Raw genomic sequence first — 2358 nt, 5'->3', positions numbered from 1 at the left:
GTCAACATATTCATCGATGAACTTTTCATAATCGGATAGCAAATTTATATTTTTGTGCAATCTTTTTTCGAGGCTAATGAACCTGTAATAAGCCATATCAAATGAGCTTCCAAGCACATCATTGACTTCACTCAAAGGGATTTTTAATGGCAAATCAACCTGAAACTTGTTGTCCTTCAAAACAGTTGTGTCTTGAAATAAGCGTTCACACTGTTCATGCTCAGACATGCCTTCACAGAAGGGTTCAGGAACACTTTCTGCCTTCCAAAAGTTTTGCAAACTCTCGTTAAGACTTGAGTCACATTGAGTACATAAAAGTGTTACCTTACTTTTGTCACTGGTTTGCTGTCGTGATAAAGCACCACCGATGATGTAGCCAAGCTTAGTATTTACAATTGTAGGATGAGGACTCGCTGGGTCTTCATCTGACTCCTGCTGCTGCCCAGGGACCGGCTCCAGAAGCAGGACCTGGAAAAATATGTCCCCGCCTAATAGTAAATTGATCTCAGACGGCTGATGGAAATCAATATCAGACAAAGTGATCCCATCAGGTATATTGATAGCGTCTAGATTAAGCTTGTCTTGTGGAAGCTTACATGTAATTTTATCCATGACATTACAGTTCGCTGTGACTCGGTAAGGTCTGGTCAATGAGTACACATCTAAAGGTATAGAATACTGTGTGTCAGTAGTCAACTCTTTGACACCAATTATATTGGTGTTTTCCTTGCTTGGGGTCAATCCTAAAATCTTTATTAATTTAGTGGTCACCAAAGAACCTTGTGAACAACAATCTAAGAGAGCTTTCACATGAACCTCACTACCTGTCCGCGAATATAGCTTAACTTTGACTGTAGGTAACAACACTCCATTTTGCCCCAAGTTTGAAATCAAAGATACTTGGGGTTGGTTAGCCGAGGAATCCGGATGCAGTAAGCTACTATGAGCTTCTTTACAAGTACTACACCGGAAATGAAAGCGGCATTTACCTTTGTGTTTGTTAAGACAAACAGAGCACAGACTGTTGTTCTTGCTGAAAGCTATTCTTTCAGTGCTAGTCAGCATTTTAAATTTGCTACAATCAAATAATCTGTGATTGGACTTACAATAGTTGCAGGCAGTCGAGGCGGTCGCTGTCACATTTACCACAGCCTTGTGTTGAGACTTCCCCGACGTGGACGGCTCAGCATTCTCCAGTGCCAAAGCTCGCTTCTCCAGGTACAAGAGGAACTTGGTGATAGTTGGGTCCTTGGTGTCATCTCGCTCCAACTGGTACGCCCGCGACGTGTACGAATCTAGTTTACGGTACAAAATCGCTAATATAATGGGGTCCCAGTTTTCAGTATTAACATTCAAGTTTTTTAAAGCAGACAAAGACTGTTTTATCTGGGAAACAAATTGTCTCAAATTTACAGGATTTGATTTGACCAAGGCATTTATGTCAAGCAAGGAATTGATGTGCTCATTGATAATTTTGAAAGAATGATTGTACCTTTCCTCTAAAAGCTTAAGAGCTTCGTCATAACTCGCCTCAACCAGAGGAAGGTTCTTAATCAAGTCAAAAGGTTCGTTTGTCAAAAATGAGCGCAAATAATACAACTTTTGAACCTTATCAAGTGACTTATCGTTGTGTATTATGGCTCTAAATAAGCTTATAAAAGCAGTGTATTCACTGTACTTACCCGTAAACACATCTATCTTTATAGTAGGCAACTTAGCCTTAAAGTTATTTTGACATGATGCGGCGGCAGGAGATTCAGACGAGGGCGAGGATATACGATTAATTGCCTCGTTGAGGACTGTCAGTATATGATAATATTTATCCTCAAAGTCTTCGACATCCTCCGCATCCTCTTCGTCCAAAGACAGAATTTCTTTGTTACATTTGTCATATTCTTTGAAGAGCTCCGTCACCCTCGCTCTTTTGGCATCGAGCGCCGATAAAGCACTGCTAGCTACATCACTGTCATTATTACAAAATGTATACAGGCGAGTAATGGAAGCTTTTGTATAGCCTCGCGCTGTACGTAACTTCTTAAGCTCTTGAGTAGCCATTGTAGCAGACTTAGATGTGACTACGGTTTTGAACAGCCACATACAACAACGATTCACATATTAATAATTATATAAAACACAACTTTCATCTGCGCAAAAACTTTTCCAAGCGTTAATAAACGAAATATAACATTTTATATCAAAATGGCGTAAAGCGTTTTCTAAAATGAACTTGTAAAATAACGAAGCCAAAGAGAATAAAAGAATGAAGTATTGCGCATAATGAATGAAGTGGAAGAATGGAAAGAACGAACGATATCAGCTGTCCTCCAATCACGTTGCGATGACCGGTGCTCTGATTGG

General features: G+C 39.9%; 1 protein-coding gene across 1 annotated transcript; it reads right to left on the bottom strand.

Moving 5' to 3' along the window:
- Positions 1 to 616: 616 nt before the first annotated feature.
- On the bottom strand, positions 617 to 2148 carry LOC125228684. The gene is made up of 3 exons (XM_048133339.1): positions 1683 to 2148; positions 1147 to 1295; positions 617 to 643 (listed from the first exon to the last, which is right to left on the bottom strand). The coding sequence occupies exons 1-3, from the start codon at positions 2095 to 2097 to the stop codon at positions 617 to 619; spliced, it is 591 nt and encodes a 196-aa protein (XP_047989296.1). The 5' UTR covers positions 2098 to 2148.
- Positions 2149 to 2358: the final 210 nt, after the last annotated feature.

This window comes from Leguminivora glycinivorella, chromosome 8 (genome assembly GCF_023078275.1).
Source record: "Leguminivora glycinivorella isolate SPB_JAAS2020 chromosome 8, LegGlyc_1.1, whole genome shotgun sequence".
NCBI classification, from domain to species: Eukaryota; Metazoa; Arthropoda; class Insecta; order Lepidoptera; family Tortricidae; genus Leguminivora; species Leguminivora glycinivorella.
The sequence above is the reverse complement of the archived record's forward strand: the minus strand, read 5'-3'. Positions and strand labels throughout refer to the sequence as shown.